Here is a 15389-nt window from a genome sequence, read left to right as displayed (position 1 = left end):
CAAAGGGTTTCATTCCAGTAACTTGAGATCTATTCAAGAGTTCACACTTGTCCCGAGATGCTATCCCATGCTATCCCGGGAAAGCCTTAAGCTCTGCTAGACAAGGCCTCATTTTTTCTCTCCATTGTTAAGCTTCATATGATTGACGAGGCTTCTTTTATGTTTGAAGACCTTTCCACACTCACTGCATCGAAAACGCTCGCCTGAGTGAATCTTCATGTGTTGCTTAATGGAGTCTTTGCATGAGAGACTCTTTCCACAATGATTGCATGTAAACACTGTGGTTTCAGTGTGACCATTCGTGTGATTCATGATTCTAGCTTTGGTTGTGAAGCTCTTTCCACAATGAGCACATGCAAACGGCTTCTGTCCGGTGTGACTTATCATGTGGTGTTTGAGTGAGCCTTTATGTGGGAAACTTTTACCACACTCAGTGCATGTGTAAGGTTTCTCTCCAGTGTGAATCCTCATGTGGAGGGTAAGGTTTTGTTTCTGAGAAAAACCATTCCCACTCTATGTACAAATAAAGCTTCTCTCTCCAGTGTGAGTTCTCATGTGGACTTCAAGGTTGCCATTTTGCTTACAACTCTTTCCACACTGAGGGCAAGAGTAAGGCCTCTCCCCAGTGTGAATTCTTCTGTGCACTGCCAAGTTTCCTGTAGAATAGAAGCTTTTTCCACACTGTTGGCATGCGTACAGCCTCTCTCCAGTGTGAATTCTCATGTGCACTTTTAAGTTTCCTGTATTATAGAAGCTTTTTTTCACACAGTTTGCAGGTGTAAGGTTTCTCCCTAGTGTGGTCAAGGTTTGGCTTTTGACTGAAACTCTTTCTACTCTGTTTACAGCTGTAATTACACCTAGACTTGGATTTCCGAGGTTTTCCGTGTGATGAAGTCTTTTTAGTGAGTGTGGGTTTTTCATCAGTCATTATTTCTTGTTGTTTCTCTTTTATTTCATTCCATTGATGTGTCTCTTCTTTCAGCACCATCAGGTCTTCAAAAACGAACAAAAAAGTGAACTTTAGTATGAAGGCTTAAAGTGGCAAGCATGAAATGGATGTTTACCCTAAATATTAAAATGACCTTACTATTTACTCTCCATCATGTGGTTTTAAACATTTCCTGTCTTCTGGAACACAAAGTAAGCCAGCATTTTTATCACAATATCTTATTTTGTCTTCAACAGAATCAAGAAACTCATCAAGGTTTAAAACCACACAATGGAAAGTAAATGGTGAGGCTATTTTCATTTCTGTGTCATAAAAGTCATACCAACACTGACTCACATAATCAACACATCTCTTGACTCTGGTTTATTCCCCACTGTATTACTACTGTAATTGTGAATCTTTACTGTTCCTGTTTCAACAGTGTGCTCTTGCTAAAAGGAGCAATGGCAGAGAGAGACTTCCAGTGCAGACTTTGTTAAGATGCTGCAATCTAATCGTGGGAAAGACACTTGCTCCTGAGCAGATTCGAGCTTGGGGATGTGTTGCTGTCACACCAACAAGTCTGCCGTGAGTTTCAAAGAACACATTATACTAACTAGTTGCCAACTTAAATGTACTTTCTTATTTCCAGCGTTCACTGAGACTCACACACACACTCAAGCAGTTTGGCCATGTTTAAAACCTTTTCTGGCAGCTGTAGGATTCGAACCCACACCCCCGAAGAGACAGGAGCCTAAATCCAGCGCCTTAGACCACTACGAGCAGAAGCGTGCAGTATCACTTTGCAAGTCTGTTTGCTCAAGCAGAGAGGTCATTCTCAAGCATCCTAAAAGGACTGCCTGGCAGCGGTGGGATTCGAACCCACGCCCCCGAAGAGACTAGAGCCTTAATCCAGCGCCTTAGACCGCTCGGCCACGCTACCTTGCCAAGCTGCTTTCCCTGAGCAGTTTTCGCACCAACTTGTTTCACGTAGCGCAACAGCGCTGGGAAATCAGTTGAATTTGGCCATGCATTGCTGGAGCTCCTCCACAAAGAAAGAGAGCTGCTTAATACTAGCTTAGGAAGCACTCCCACCTTCCTCTCAAGCCCAGTTCTGTCTCTATTAGAGCACACCTCAAGGCATTTGAAGTCTACTCCAAACGGCAGCCAGCTGCAATGCATTTAAGCACCTGATTACAAGGTAACTGTTATTTCACAAAAGAGTGAAAGTTACTGATTCCATCACAGCAGACTCCACATTGTTGTTGTTATTATATTCAAATCCAGTTATAGAGTATTACTACTCTAATTGTGAATTTTTACTGTTCCTGTTTCAATAGGGTGCTCTTGCTAAAAGGAGCAATGGCAGAGAGAGACTTCCAGTGCAGACTTTGTTAAGATGCTGCAATCTAATCGTGGGAAAGACACTTGCTCCTGAGCAGATTCGAGCTTGGGGATGTGTTGCTGTCACACCAACGAGTCTGCCGTGAGTTTCAAAGAACACATTATACTGAATAGTTGCCAACTTAAATGTACTCTCTCATTTCCAGCGGTCACTGAGAACAAGCACGCATTCAAGCAGTTTGTCCATGTTTAAAATCACATCTGGCAGCGGTGTGATTTGAACCCACACCCCCGAAGAGACTGGAACCTAAATCCAGCGCCTTAGACCCCTCGGCCACGCTACCCTAGATGTATCCTTGCAGTGGTCCCTTTTCTGCCCAATTTTACGGAAGCAGAACAGCAGAGAAGACGCAGAGCTTCCTAGTGAAGCCCTTAAACTTTGGCCAAGAAGTCTACATTTGGATGCGAGCTGAAGCGTGCAGTATCACTTTGCAAGTCTGTTTGCTCAAGCAGCAAGGTCATTCTCAAGCATCCTAAAAGGACTGCCTGGCAGCGGATGGGATTCGAACCCACACCCACAAAGAGACTGGAGCCTAAGTCCAGCGCCTTAGATCCCTTGGCTACGCTATCCCAGATGACTCCATGCAGTGGTCCCTTTTCTGCCCAATTTTACGTAAGCAGAGAGGACGCCGAGCTTCCAAGTGAAGCCCTTCAACTTTGGCCAAGGAGTCTACGTTTGGATGTGAGTGAAAGCATGCAGTATTACTTTACAAGTATGTTTGCTCAAGCAGAGAGGTCATTCTCAAGCATCCTAAAAGGACTGCCTGGCAGCGGTGGGATTCGAACCCACGCCCCCGAAGAGACTGGAGCCTTAATCCAGCCATTAGACCGCTCGGCCACGCTACCTTGCCAAGCTGCTTTCCCTGAGCAGTTTTCGCACCAACTTGTTTCATGTAGCGCAACAGCGCTGGGAAATCAGTTGAATTTGGCCATGCATTGCTGAAGCTCATCCACAAAGAAAGAGAGCTGCTTAATACTATCTTAGGAAGCACTCCCACCTTCCTGTCAAGCACAGTTCTGTCTCTATTAGAGCACACCTCAAGGCATTTGAAGTCTACTCCAAACGGCAGCCAGCTGCAATGCATTTAAGCACCTGATTACAAGGTAACTGTTATTTCACAAAAGAGTGAAAGTTACTGATTCCATCACAGCAGACTCCACATTGTTGTTGTTATTATATTCAAATCCAGTTATAGAGTATTACTACTCTAATTGTGAATTTTTACTGTTCCTGTTTCAATAGGGTGCTCTTGCTAAAAGGAGCAATGGCAGAGAGAGACTTCCAGTGCAGACTTTGTTAAGATGCTGCAATCTAATCGTGGAAAAGACACTTGCTCCTGAGCAGATTCGAGCTTGGGGATGTGTTTGCAAGTCTGTTTGCTCAAGCAGAGAGGTCATTGTCAAGCATCCTAAAAGGACTGCCTGGCAGCAGATGGGATTCGAACCCACACCCACAAAGAGACTGGAGCCTAAGTCCAGCGCCTTAGATCCCTTGGCTACGCTATCCCAGATGACTCCATGCAGTGGTCCCTTTTTTGCCCAATTTTACGGAAGCAGAGAGGACGCCGAGCTTCCTAGTGAAGCCCTTCAACTTTGGCCAAGGAGTCTACGTAAGGTAACTGTTATTTCACAAAAGAGTGAAAGTTACTGATTCCATCACAGCAGACTCCACATTGTTGTTGTTATTATATTCAAATCCAGTTATAGAGTATTACTACTCTAATTGTGAATTTTTACTGTTCCTGTTTCAATAGGGTGCTCTTGCTAAAAGGAGCAATGGCAGAGAGAGACCTCTAGTGCAGACTTTAAGATGCTGCAATCTTATCGTGGGAAAGACACTTGCTCCTGAGCAGATTCGAGCTTGGGGATGTGTTGCTGTCACACCAACGAGAGCCCTTCAACTTTGGCCAAGGAGTCTACGTTTGGATGTGAGTGAAAGCATGCAGTATTACTTTACAAGTATGTTTGCTCAAGCAGAGAGGTCATTCTCAAGCATCCTAAAAGGACTGCCTGGCAGCGGTGGGATTCGAACCCACGCACCCGCCAGCTGCCGAAGGATAGTCCGACAATATTTCACAAATGTTGAAGATGAGAGCCAATCGGAGCGATTCGCTCCAACATTGTAACCAATCACGTTGCAGCGCTTCAACATTTGCAGCCAATCGCGGACCGGAATTCTCAATATTTTCAACATTTGGACCAATCAGAGTCGAGACAATGTTGAAGCCGGGGGGGAGGAACTGTTCCAAGAATCACCGCTAGGTGTGCAGTCAAACAGGTCAGTCAGATGTCAATCAATTTTCCGAACTGAGCCGAAGGTACACGAAGGAATGACGCGGTCCTCTGGAGGCGGGTCAGAGGTCAAAAAAGTTCATTGACCATCAGTGATATTCAACGAACAGCATCATTCGACAGAGCACAGCATCGTTTTGCTTACAGTAAAGGATTTTTTCCGATAGTGATTTCTTAAAAAAGGTAGGAAAAACTACACAATTGCACAAATTAATGTTTTAGTGTGTTGTATTTCAAATTTGGATACTTTAATTCAGAACCGTTTAATTTATAGGACAAAAATGTCTGGAAAATATCATAAAGCCATGTCAGACGCTGACTGGATTTCACGTTTGAAAAAGTTTGCCAGCACAGGAGTTTGGCCATCAAATGAGGGAAACAGGCCAGCTCCTCGACAAAAAAAGTGTCATGAGATTTATCAAAGGGTGTGTATTTCGTTTACATGATATAACGTTTGTTGAAATTTGCTTAACAGAGTAACGTTAACTTGTTAGGCTTCAGTACATTCAGTACAGTATCTGTGTAAAACATGTCATACTTGTTTTTAAATATTAAAGTGTTTTAAATTTCATGTATTTTGAGATTTACGTCGAATAATTTAGTAAGTTTGACCGTTTATGAGAGAGATCTGAAAAGGTGGGGGAAGGGATTATGAGTACAGTATACAGCATGTGGTTTTAAGGCCTGAAATGTTCCTGTCCAGTTCCTTTTATTCTTCTTTTCGTTTTTGGAGATACAAACTGTACGATTACATATTAGACAAATATTAAACACATTCTAGAAACAGTGGTAAATTAATTTACAGAGCTATTGTGTGCTTCATTAAGGGAGTCATTGAGTAAAAATTCTTATTTAGTTATAAAAGTTTTTTGTATTGTGTAAAATTATTTAATATATCTTTCATGATTTTTTCAGATTGAGAGATGCCCATTGCAATCTCGTGGGCAGAGGACTTTGCTTGGAGTTGTGCTGAAATGCACATGTGGTTTTCACACTCAAAAGGTGTATTTTTGAGTCAATATGTGTTTATTTTTATTTACTAGAATGCCTTTCCTTTTTCATGATTATATGTATTTTTGTGATTTATTTTCAGCAGAGTACTGCTTCTGCTGCTCCAGCACAAACGGTGCAACAACCTGCCCCAACTGTACCTGCTCAGGAGGTGATGGAGACGAGACAACTTGAGGCCCAGCCCCAGCCCCCGTCTACTCCATCAGTGGCATCAAAGATTTCACCGCAATTGTCAATGGTACATTTTTTTTTAAATCAAAAGAAATGACAATTTCAGTGTTTCAAGTGTTCAAGGTGTTCAAAGTTCAAACATAGGAGAGAAAAGAACAAAAAGCAATAAAAAAGTTGAGGTGTTGCTAGAGACCTGCTTCTTTACACACCTCTTGCACAGTGGGGGGAAGCAGACCGTTGCTGATTAGTCGATTTGAGTTTCTGTGATTGGATTAAATTACATGGTCAGGTCATGGTCAGGGTCACAGTTTTTTAAGCTACATTTTAACCTCTTGTCTTCAGATAATGATACATAATAAACACTAATAGTAAATACTTTGTTTTGATTTTAAGTGTAAGCTAAAATTTGTACTTTTTCTAAACAACGAGTCTGAGGTATTATCTTGAAAAAGTACTTATTTAAAAATATATATATATTTTTTTGCTACCACAGGTATGATAATATTTTTTTCTTCTGGGAGAAAGTCTTATTTGTTTTATTTCGAATACATTTTTCAAGGTCAATATTATGAGCCTCTTTAAGCTTTTTTTTTTTTTTTTTTGGCATAGTCTACAAAACAAACCATCGTTATACTATAACTTGCCTAATTACCCTAACCTGCCTATTTAACCTAATTTACCTAGTTAAACCTTCAAATGTCACTTTAAGTGGTATAAAAGTGTCTTGAAGAATATCTAGTCAAATATTATTTACTGTCATCAGGGCAAAGATAAAATAAAACAGTTCTTAGGAATGAGTTATTAAAACTTTGATGTTTAAAAAAATGTGCTAAACAAATCTTCTCTCCATTAAACAGAAATTGGTGGAAAAAAATTAAAAAGCGGGCTAATAAATCAGACTTCAACTGTATATAACACATAGTGTGATGTTGTAATATACAATGTATGTTTTTGTTGAAATGCATGATGTAATAATAGTACAATAATACTGTATATAACATAATGCAATACTTTATTCCTTTGGTAGTAAAAAAAAAATATTTGTTTGCATATTGCTCCTTGATCCAGAAAACTATAATTTTAATCAAAGCCTAATGTGTCACATTTATTTGCAATGAACCAGTTGTCTAATTAAATCTATTCTAACTTATATCTTATTTCTACCTGTAAAAGTAGCAGAGGGTGGTAGTAAAAACAGCTTGAACTCGAAACACTGTAGAGAAATCAAACTGATTGTACAACTGACATATAGAAAGATAGTTTCTAATTGCTTGAAATTTAATGTGATATACACTAATGTTCAAAAAATTATTATTGTTAAAATATAAAAGCTTAATATTACTCATATTTTGCAAGAATTCTATTGTGTTTGATTAACTCATAAATTAAGTAGATTTTATTTGATTTGATTTGTTTGAATAAATTATTCTTTATTTAATTTGCCTATATTATTATTCCACATTATTCCAGTTTTTACTAAATATTTGATCAAATAAATGTAGCCTTGATAAACATAATTAAAACATAAAAAAAATACATTGAGCAGATCGCAAACCTTTGAACAGTAGTGTACATTTTGCCATTGTGAACACAGTGTTTTTACTGAAATGCTTTTTGTCTTGCCCTTTTTGAGTTCACCAAACCAAGATTTTCCGGATCCCACATTGCTGCAGCAAAGCCAAATCTTAGTGTGGCTAGAAGACCATCACAGGTTGACGTTCAGCCCAGTTCAGCAGTGTGTAGTGCTTCTACACCAAGCACGGCTGTAAGTATTGTCATAATCCACATAGCTTTCTGAGAGAATTTGGTATAAGCATTTTTTTTATGTAAATTTGTATTTTTGTTAAGTACAGTCACATTAAATCTCAATAAAACATCTCTGTAGTATTCTTTTAGTGCATAAAAACATATATATTAAAAATAAGCACCATTCTTTAAACTTTTTGTTCTGCATAGAAGCGCTGTGACAAAATTTTACAGTTTAGCAGCAATCATTCATTCCCAATGGATTTTATACATTAATGTTCAAATAAAGTAATGGTTGCAAAAAATTCTGATTAGTTAATGTTACTTATAGATATATATTTACAAAATGCACTTTGTTATACTGCTTGTTTGTACAGACACAGGACCTTCAAGTTTCTGCCCCCGTCCTCACATCCACTACGGCAGTGACCAGTTCCACAGAGCCGTCCGGCATTGTCTCAGTAAGTAATTTCATATTTTCTGTCCAAAAAAAGGTAATTTGGTTTGCATATTTGCTTCCCCAGCTGAATTCACACAAAGTGGTTTTAAGACCAGCCAATTAAATTGACTTGATGTTAATTAACTAAGCTTGATATATGTATAAATGTTAACAAAATAAAGAGAGGAAAAAATAAAGCAAAGAATCACAAAAATTACGCCTTCTGTTGTTGATATTTTATGTTCACAGTAGTAAAAGAAAAGAAAATGGATGGAAAAGAAGTAGAAAGGAAAAAGAGAAATAACTGTATTGGAAAATACTTTTGCTTCTTTAAAGAAAATGTTTATTGGTGAAATTCTATTAATGATTTTTGGAATTGAAATACATAATAAGGTATTTAAAAACAATCACTTAAAATCAAAGGTATTTAGATTATAATCATGATATCATGTGAGGGTACTCACTCAAATATGTAAGGTGCATTTACATTACCAGACTAAAGGTTTTATCTATTTTCCTTCACAGACTGCACCTTCTGGGTCATTGTTGCAAGCTCCATCAGCTGTTCCACTTCCGCGCCTTTGGGCTGAAACCTTGCCATCAGAGGACCACAAGTGGATTGCCAGCAGGCTTTTTAAAATGGGGTCCAAAGGAAAGCCAGAGCTTCGAGACAACCTCCAGCTCTGGTATTACCCTCCACAGCCTGCACTTACATACAATCAGGCTCCAGCTCCAGACAGATTTTTCTGTCATTCACTTTTGATGTGGATGCCATACAAGCTGTGGAGGGTCAAAGTACTTTGCCCTAATCCTGCATGTGGACAGCATCAGCTGACAGGTGGAAGTCTGCACAAAAGGGCACGGCAGGTTCTGGACATCGACAGGATGTACAACATGGTTACAGAAACCCTCATCTGTACCAAGTGCAAAGCCTCGCATGTGTCCTGGAGTCAGACTGTCTTGCAGCAGCTGGATCTTGGCCATCGCTCAGAGTTTCGGGTCATTCTCACACAGAAGTGAGTAATTGAACACCTTTATTCCTCGTGCAGTTGTTAACCTATCATCACAGATATATGATAATACTTTATATATATATATATATATATATATATATATATATATATATATATATATATATATTTATATATATGTTTATATTAATATTTTTCTATTCCTAAGGTACGCCTGTGATATAAGAGTCATTCGCCTACTGCGTGAGCGTGGACTACACTGTAAAAAATTGCTGTTAAAAAACGGTCAGATTCTACGGTAAAATAATGTTTTTCACTAAAACAGTAATATTCTGTTAAAAACAGTGCTTTCTGGGTAACATTTTTGTTTTCGAGAAAGTAACCAACTGCAGAAAACTGTGAGCTAACAGAGTTCAGATTCGATGTTTTGAAGTCTGTGTTTGAAATCACACTTTGTGTCCTTGTTCACTATTTCATACACTAGTTAACTAATATAGTTCACCTGACAGAGTTAATGAACACTAATGAGTGAATTCAGACACTGATGAACACCTGCTGTTAATAATTACAATTACTGAAGAAAATAAACAAGAAACACAAACAGTGACTTGAGTTACAACATTAAATAAAATAAAATAAAACAGCTTCAGTCTCAGCAGAGGATCATTAAACAACTCCACAAACAACAGTAGACACACACTTATTACTGACTGATTTGACTTCCCTACTATTCTCATTGAGATCCAACAGAAATTAAGGTGTTTTTTGTGTCACCGTAATGGAGTGAGGGGCTGATTTAGTTGGGCTCTTCACCATTGAACTTATTAATTCAGACTCTCCAATTACTATAATAAGTAATTATCAAAATGCTAATATTATAGCAATCAAGTTGGAAAGTCAATAAATAGAGAAATCTATTTGTTTGAAATTAGTACTGATAAATGTTTTGTTATAAATCTGGAAGAAGGGCATCATGCAATAGATATTATGCTTAGTTGCAGGTTTTATTTTAATTAATGAGAAGTGGAAACAGAAAAGATACCTCTAATTACTTAACAGTTAAGAAATAACATACAAAAACAGTTCAGTTATGATAAATATACACTCAGACCTCATGAATCTGACCTTGTATCTCAACAATGGTAACATCTCAAATGTTTTATGCTGCAATGCTTGCTGGGAGTGGCACGGTACAAATATCCCAGCATGCATTGCGGTACAAATAAATGTTGTATAATGGTCTAACAGTTTTCTTTATTTGTGTTTGATTCTGCTGTTGTTTATGTTTAGACTTTCAGTGCCTGTTTGTGAGTTAAACTGTTAATTTTGTTAAATTTGTTGTCACCATTATTGAGGTTCATATGCTGATTATTGATGTCTGTTTGAGTGCGAATTACACCATAGAGCAGTGTTATTGTCCAAGACATTCTTAAAAACTTCCAGAAATCATTGCCATATATATACATATAATGTAAAGCAATAGATTTAACATTGAATAGGAGCAGTAATTTTTATTATACTAAATGAGAACAGACTCTGCCATTTAATAGCAACATGAACATCACCAGATCTTATTTAGGTTTTTGGCTGGCTTGCCTCAACAAAGGAGCTATTTAAACAAAGTTCTTAACAATTGCAGCAGCCAAAATATATAAATGTTCAAAATAAACGTGCTAAGAGCCCAACTAAAGCAAACTCTGTTCTCCATGATGGTGACGTAAAACTTTCACTTTTTCTCAAAAAGAACTTTAGTAGATGTTATACAAAAATACATGTATTAAGTAATAAGTGTAGCTGGTGATGATGTTTGTAGAGTTTTTAATCATCCGCTGATCATTTAAATGATTTAATAATTTGTTGTTCTTCAGGTTATTTCATTATACAGCTGTGACTAAAGTTTTCTATGTTCTGTTCTTGTTTTTTCCCTTCAGTATTTCCTCATTTGTTCATTGTTAATCCTCAATTATCATTTAATTAGTCAGTTAATTAATGAATTTACTTCAGCTTTGCTACATGTTTCTTGAACACTCAGTAGTGTGGACACTTCAATAAAAACTGAAGTATTTGCTCTGGGGTTTAAAGGGTTAAAGGTGTGAGAGGTAAAAACAGTGTAAAAATGTATTTTAACAGTAATATACTGTTAATTTACACAACGGAAATAGACTGTAAAAAAACAGTAGATTGCTGGCAACCACAGCTGCCAGTAGATTACTGTTAAATCAAGGAAAAAACAGTATTTTACTGTAAAACCTGAAGCTAATTTCTTCTGTCTGTCACCGTTGTGGAGGAGAGTAGAGCCAGTGTATGAGTTAAAGATGAACAATGAACTGCTGATGTTATTCTGCATGTTTCTCTATTTAAAGATAGCGGCTGTTTAGTTGCTGATGCAGTCAGAATCTCTCTGGTGATTCCAGATTTACATGTATGTGTGCTGTTGTGAAAAATAAGACATTAGAGTTAAACTGAACTTTTCTAATTAACTACAATAAGTTATCATTATAAGTATGCTTCTGAGCATATATAGCACATTACTTCATAAACTCATTCAGCAGTTGACCAAGTTGAGGCAGTTGCTTTCAGTGAGCAAAATGAGTTCACTTGAGTATTGTGTATATCAATGTAGTTCATGTATTTTTACAGCAACATACTGTAAAATAACAGTACATTGCTGGCAACTGCAGCTGCCAGTATTTTACTGTTTTTTAACGGGACAATTTTTAACAGTGTAGGCACCAGCCCCACAAGGGTCATCAAACAACTGAAGGAAAACCACAGTGAAGAGTGGCTCCAGCGTCTAGCCCGCTACACCACTCAGTGTGTGGATTTCCTCAGTGGACCTGGGGTGTTGCCGATCACCTTCCAGGAGCCCCCAGCACCTACAGTTGTGCCAAACTGCAAGTGGCTCCTCACTGTCTACAGCCAGGACATCTTGACAAGGTTGAATGAAATCCATGCCAGGATAACATCGACCCATGGGTCCATCTTGAAGATGGATTCAACTAAAAAGGTTAGTGGATATTCATCAATTTATAATTTCTTTATTATATTCCAGCATTGGTAAAAACCCTTTGTGTAGTCTACTTGATCTGATGATACACCATGGTTCTTCTCTTGTCTGATCTAGATCACAAAAAAGCTGGCCGGGACAGCAAGAGGAACAGGACTCTGGCTCACCTCTGTTGGCAATGAGTTTGGTCAGGTGCTGATAAGTGTGCTCACTACCCAGGAAGGAGCAGGACTGGACAGGATGGTGGATGGGTTTTTCAGAAGATACCAGGAGGCTGGTGTGGATCCACCTGCTGTTTTGTATGTGGACTGTGGGTGCTGCACTGATGTGGGTGAGACCAAACTCAAAGCTAGGTTCAGAGGATGGCCGGAGTTGACTGTGAAATTGGACATCTGGCACTTTATGCGCAGGATTGCTGTGGGATGTACAACTGATGCTCATCAACTGTATCCCATCTTCATGTCACGGATCTCTGCGTGCATTTTTGAATGGGATGCGGCTGATGTTTCTTTGCTACGCCAAGAAAAGCGAGCACTGTTGATGTCCCAAGGTTTGCCTGCGTTGACAGATGCTGATGTCAACAAGCATCTCACCAGGGAGGAGCTGGCTCTCCATTGCCGGAGGAGGACCCGTGGGGAGGAGACTACCATGCTTCTACTTGAACAGCTTCTTACTGAGCTCATGAGCAACAAGGGCAATGACTCGCTGGGCGTTCCTCTTTTAGACAAGGAAAGGATGGAGCACATCTGGAGTGTCCAAAAAAGGCATATAAAATGCATTCAGGACCCCCCTGGTGTCATGCTCTATACTGAAACGGGGAGCATAACCAAGGGAGGTGTTCTGCTACGGACCTACAGATGTGCCAGGGGCTCCACGTCTCTCGAGTCCTTTCATTTACACCTCAATCGTTTCATCCCAGGTATGATTCTGCACAAACATTGTGTAAAAACGCATTAAATGTCTTTGTGTGTTTGTTTTGTAATTAAGTCCTAAACATTGTTTTTAATATTTACAGGGTACAGCGCAAATAGTCTGAACTTTCAGATTTATTTGCTGGAGGGACTAAACAGGTGGAACCAGGACCGGGAGGCTGCTTCCTTGGCATCTGAACCATCAGCTTTACGCAGCTACACAGGAGAACTTGTTCACTGTGTAAACTGCAACTTTGAAAAGCTGTTTGGGAGAAAAGTGGTGCCCAACTTTTGTCCGCCTGCACGTTACACTGGTAAGACATTTTGCTATTTTTAATAAACCTGCAATTTCTGTGTTCTCTCCATCTACTGTATCCAGTTTGATACAGTAGGTCAATGTTCATGAGCTTTGTGCTGTGAAATCTTTACTTGTCTTTAAATATTTGTAAGAACAAATGTATTGTTTCATGACTATTTACTGAAGTAAAGCAAGATACAAAATTATTATTACATTATTATTACATGTCATTATCAAACATAATGCTACAAGCTTTGAGGGAAATTTATTTGTACATTTCTCTGTTTTCGTTGTATTTCCATTGCATTTCATTAGATGTTTTGTCCAGAATATTTATTATGTTTTGGATCTCTGATTAAAATGTATGTTTTTGTTTGTTTCTTCCTTGACGTTGAGCTTTTAAAACTACTTGCTACTTCAACACCCAATCAAACATGGCTCTTAAAATTAGTTTATTTATGTTTCATTTATTTTTTTCAGGTGAGCTCATTGGAGTGCAGTATCTGTTCCAGCAGACTGGTCAGGCACTGCAGAACATGAACCCAGACTGTGAGCAGACTGCTGAGCTCATTGAGGATCTCAATGTGGATGAGCGAGAAGAAGATGAGGGCTTCTGTGACATCAGTGAGGATCACACTATTGTTGATCCGGAGGCTGCTCTGTCACCATCCTCCTCCACATTGAGATTGGGTTCCTCCACTGCAGTCACCAGCAGTGTCGCTTCTTTGCCAGTCTCCACATGCCCTGCACTGGTCCCTGACCCACCTGCGCAGCCTGAAGAACCAATTTCACCTGTGCCCTTAGAGCCAGAAGAGGCTACGGAAGTTGATGACGAATATAATCATGATGACGACGATGATGATGGTGATGATGACGATGGTGATGAAGAGACTGTAAGTCCCACTAATTTCTGTCTTTACAATGATCTAGAATAATTTTAAAATAAAGTGTAAAGTCAAACACGCATCAGGTTTATTTCCGTAGTGCAGCTTCAACATGATAACAGAAACAATTATGGAATTATGCATTGAACAATTTAATGTGCTATTTTTTTTGTTGTGCTTTCATTAGGCTGTTGACTACCAAAATATTTCGGGCTTCCAGCATGTGGACAGGCTGGCTGAATATCTGGTTGAGCTTCGGACCCACAAAACCCTCAGCCTCACCAACCAGGAGGCCAACGAGATCATTGGTCTTTGGCAAAGCCTGCATGACCAAGACAAGAAGCAGGTGGTGTATGCAGCTCGACACCAGAAGCGACTGCTGAGTGGTCGATTTAAAACACCCAAGAAGCCCACTCACACCCCTGGTGTGGAGAGCACTACCAGGTGTGTGCTAGGTGCAAGCAGTGCTCCTGCTCAGTGGCCTGACTGTTGCCGTCTTGTGGAGACCATCTTTATTAGGCTTTGTACCATCCACCCTAGTCCCAAGCGAAAAGGCAAGGGAACCCTTTCAAGATGGTCTCTGATCCTGCAAGACTACCGCAGGATTAGGAAACTCGTACTGGGCAACAGCTTGGTAATGGGAGGTACATCCATGCAGCTGGTTGAGGTAAACCAGAATACCCTGATTCAGTGGTTTAATAACAGACAGAAGAAGCAGGAGCTGTCTGTGCTGCTTCAGGGTATTCAGTTGCCTCAACCCCTCCCAGAAGCCCAGGAACCTCTCCCAGTTGCCAAAAGTCTTCGGACAGAGCCAGACTAACCAGGAGAGTAGCACCAGTATGTGTTGCCAGAGAGCACAGCAGGTCAGGCAAGGCAGAGGCAGACATCTGTTGGACGACCCCCACTCAGATCCAAGGCACCAGTACAGACCCAGGTCATATTTACACCACCAGCACCTGGAGCATCGCTGCAGATGGTACCCAACATATACATCCCAGCTACACCAGGGTATGCCGATGTTTCAGGGTGTACCAATGTTCCATGCTGTGCCAATGGTCCAGGGAATCCTTATGGCCCAGGGTATCCCGTTGATGCAAGGAGTGCAGATGGCCCAGGGTATCCCAATGGTGCAGGGGATGCCACTCAGACAGCCACCACTTCAGCCAACAATGTCCAGTACCAGCTCACAGCCTGCTGCATCACCGTCCACATCTGGAGCCATTCCCAAAAGACCGTACCAGAGAACTGTTCAAGCGAACACTTGTAAAAAGTGTGGGCAGTTCAAAACAAATGCCACAGGCCATAGCCAACTCAGGGGCAGGGTGTA

The 15389-nt window shown here is 39.8% G+C and overlaps 1 protein-coding gene and 2 non-coding genes across 3 annotated transcripts; 1 reads left to right on the top strand and 2 right to left on the bottom strand.

Annotated features, from left to right (window-relative positions):
* Positions 1-1789: 1789 nt before the first annotated feature.
* trnal-aag (transfer RNA leucine (anticodon AAG)) lies at positions 1790-1871 on the bottom strand. The gene has a single exon. It is a non-coding gene; the product is annotated as a tRNA-Leu (tRNA).
* Positions 1872-2534: 663 nt separating this feature from the next.
* On the bottom strand, positions 2535-2616 carry trnal-uag (transfer RNA leucine (anticodon UAG)). Its single transcript has one exon. It is a non-coding gene; the product is annotated as a tRNA-Leu (tRNA).
* A 4801-nt stretch (positions 2617-7417) lies between these two features.
* On the top strand, positions 7418-14150 carry LOC141381690 (uncharacterized). The gene is made up of 8 exons (XM_087249610.2): positions 7418-7571; positions 7930-8013; positions 8517-9007; positions 9171-9223; positions 11692-11969; positions 12087-12888; positions 12985-13194; positions 13659-14150. The coding sequence occupies exons 3-8, from the start codon at positions 8631-8633 to the stop codon at positions 14111-14113; spliced, it is 2175 nt and encodes a 724-aa protein (XP_087105736.2). The 5' UTR covers positions 7418-7571; positions 7930-8013; positions 8517-8630; the 3' UTR covers positions 14114-14150.
* The last annotated feature ends 1239 nt before the right edge of the window (positions 14151-15389 follow it).

Source organism: Danio rerio, chromosome 4 (genome assembly GCF_052040795.2).
Source record: "Danio rerio strain M-AB ecotype USA chromosome 4, GRCz13ab, whole genome shotgun sequence".
Taxonomy (NCBI): domain Eukaryota; kingdom Metazoa; phylum Chordata; class Actinopteri; order Cypriniformes; family Danionidae; genus Danio; species Danio rerio.
This window is presented reverse-complemented; position numbering and strand designations above follow the sequence as displayed.

Coding starts and splice junctions, on each gene's coding strand:
- LOC141381690 (XM_087249610.2), top strand. CDS start 8,631: ATGGGGTCCAAAGGAAAGCCAGAGCTTCGAGACAACCTCCAGCTCTGG. Junction 9,224..11,691: donor GCGTGAGCGTGGACTACACT/GTAAAAAATTGC, acceptor TTAACAGTGTAG/GCACCAGCCCCACAAGGGTC. Junction 13,195..13,658: donor TCCGCCTGCACGTTACACTG/GTAAGACATTTT, acceptor TATTTTTTTCAG/GTGAGCTCATTGGAGTGCAG.